Below are 2,563 nucleotides of genomic sequence, written 5' to 3'. Positions count from 1 at the left end.
GTCCATATATTTTTTCTAGTCTATTATGGTCTTGTGATATTTTCTTTTCTATAAATTATGTATTTCCAAGAAGATATTTTGAATATCAGCTAATGCAATATGGAAATGAAAATTCCAATAATATGATTTTACATTTATACCCTTCCACATAGAGAATTGTACTGAAGATGGAAATGGGATATTGTTGGATATTTTGGAAAATGAAAATCATTAATTTTATTATATATAGTGATTGTTGCTTTCAGCATCCTTGAGTTGAAAAGATGCATATTTTGGCTTCGACTTGATCTTCTTATAATCTATCAAAAATCATTCGATGAAGGTCACTATGATCTTTTCCATAGAGTGATAAAAAACAGAATGATACAAATGTTTGCAAAAATTTAAATTGGGGAACAATGTAAATGGATCTAAATGAAACCCGAGAGCTATATCAATTGCAAGAAATCTTGAATCCCAAATAAAGTTGACATATTCAAATACGGTGTGGATAAATTCCAACCATTCAAGTAGGAAAATACTTCAAACACAAGTGTTACTAGTGCAAACACATATGATGTTTAACCCAAAGACGAAATTAGCTTTTTTTGGTCAATAATTACTAAGGATATAGATCTTTGCTACCTTTGCAATGCATTTTTTGGCAACTACGCTAAATAACGAAAAAGAGAGAGCCTGATACTCTCGATACTCTTGTCATGTCAATGATGCAATTTTTGCGACCTCCCTCTTTAACTAAGATCCAAAATTCTATTTACACCCTTTGGCAACATCTGGTGACACTTTCACTTTCATCATGGAAGATTAACAATTTAATGCTACTCTTTCCTATGCTTTACAACATTTCTTTTACAACAACTAATGCAATTGCTAATGTATATCAATATACATTTGTAAAATAAAAAAATTATATAATTTACAATTTCTAAGTTCTAGTTAAAGATAAATATATCTGTAAAATGAAAAAGACCATGAATTGACTGGGAGCATCGTTCCCCTTGTTGCTTAAGAAAAACATATATGGTTGCAAAATAGTTATGGCATGTAATTAATTCAGTTTGAGTTAGAAAACACAATTTTTTTGAAGAAAATATATATAACTAGTAAGAAACAAACAAACATCCATTTGTATATTTTAAGATATCTAGCATAAAAGTAATACAATACTGGGAGTGTTCAGCTCTCACCCATGAAAAGCGTCCAACTCAAAGCCGCTTATTTCTGAAACCCTAGCAAGAGCCTTTCTCCAATTTTCGATGGTGTCGGGGCAGTACCGTGGCTTCTCTTCCCGAGTTTTAGGGTCATATGTCCTCTTTTTTTCGAGCTTCCGCAACGCTTCAGCGTACACTCCATTTAAGCCCTCGGTCCAACGTAGATCTGCAGGTGTGATGTTATAGAACACTGGAATGATGGTAGCCTTCGATTCCAACATGTCGACAAGCTCATCGAGACACCAGTGAGAATCCGCATAACCAGGGGAGAAAAAAGCCACATGAACAACGGCTGTTGCAATAGCATCTTTTATCTGAGCACTTATGTCTTCTCCCTCTTGCATTTCTTGGATGCCTAGAAAGGCTTCAACACCATGCACAAGAAGGCGGTGGTAGAGATGACTGGCAAACGTCTTCTTGACATCGGGACCGCGATGGTTTATAAACACATCGCGCCCATAATATTTGCTGCTCTTGACATTGATATCATCAGCGGTGGAGGCGGAGGTCGATGCCTCAAAGTCATTAGCAGATGGTGGGTGATAGGGAAGAGGGGAAATGAAGTTGCAGGTGATGGGTATGCCATTGCTAATTGGAGTATGAAAATAGAAATAGGAAGCAAATTGCCGAGGAAGGAGCCTAGTTATGAATGGGAGGAAAATTGGAATGAAAATGTCAGAAAGAATGCAGAGACGTATATACAGGCACATGAAACGCTTTAATTTTGGTCGTCATTATTAGGGGCCACTACATTATTGACTCATAATACACTAGATTTAACTTGGGCTCTTTATCCGGTGCGTACTCTCTAATCGTTAAGCTTTTGGATTTTTTTAATAATATATTTTTATTTATTATTTAATTATAATTAAAAATTATTAAAATTTTAAATACAAATGATTAAATATAAATTTAAACATTAAAAAAATTATAATTTCTCTCATTCTTCCCTCAAAATTCCAAATCATTATGAAAAAATCGAAATCCTACCACATTTAAACTTTTACCTTTCCTTAAACTTTTACCTTTCTTTAATGTCTGATGTTTCACCGTAGATTCTTTAATGGCTTCTGTTTAAACGCATAGTCTATATGTTTGTACCACAACTTGACCAGGGTGTTTACTAAAAAGACAATGACCGCAACGGGATAGATGCGAACAGCGTAAAAGCTAATGTGTACAATCAACTCAATATGGTTTGAAATTTAACACGTATTGGGCACTTACTAATAGAGGTAGTGTGGATTGAAAGAAGATGTTATTGGTGTTGAAGATAATGCTTAAAATAAAGTCAAGTAATTTTTTTCAAATTAGTCAACAAATTTTGTGTTAAGTTATCAGAGTTAGAGTAG

The 2,563-nt window shown here is 34.0% G+C and overlaps 1 protein-coding gene across 1 annotated transcript; it reads right to left on the bottom strand.

The window, feature by feature from the left end:
• Positions 1-1,183: 1,183 nt before the first annotated feature.
• On the bottom strand, positions 1,184-1,555 carry LOC149212830 (toll/interleukin-1 receptor-like protein). Its single transcript, XM_089388837.1, has one exon. It carries the CDS (start codon positions 1,553-1,555, stop codon positions 1,184-1,186), a length of 372 nt encoding a protein of 123 aa, XP_089244963.1.
• Positions 1,556-2,563: the final 1,008 nt, after the last annotated feature.

Source organism: Pinus tabuliformis, chromosome 1_1 (assembly GCF_031772625.1).
Source record: "Pinus tabuliformis cultivar Carrire ecotype Pingquan chromosome 1_1, CPIR1, whole genome shotgun sequence".
Taxonomy (NCBI): domain Eukaryota; kingdom Viridiplantae; phylum Streptophyta; class Pinopsida; order Pinales; family Pinaceae; genus Pinus; species Pinus tabuliformis.
This window is presented reverse-complemented; position numbering and strand designations above follow the sequence as displayed.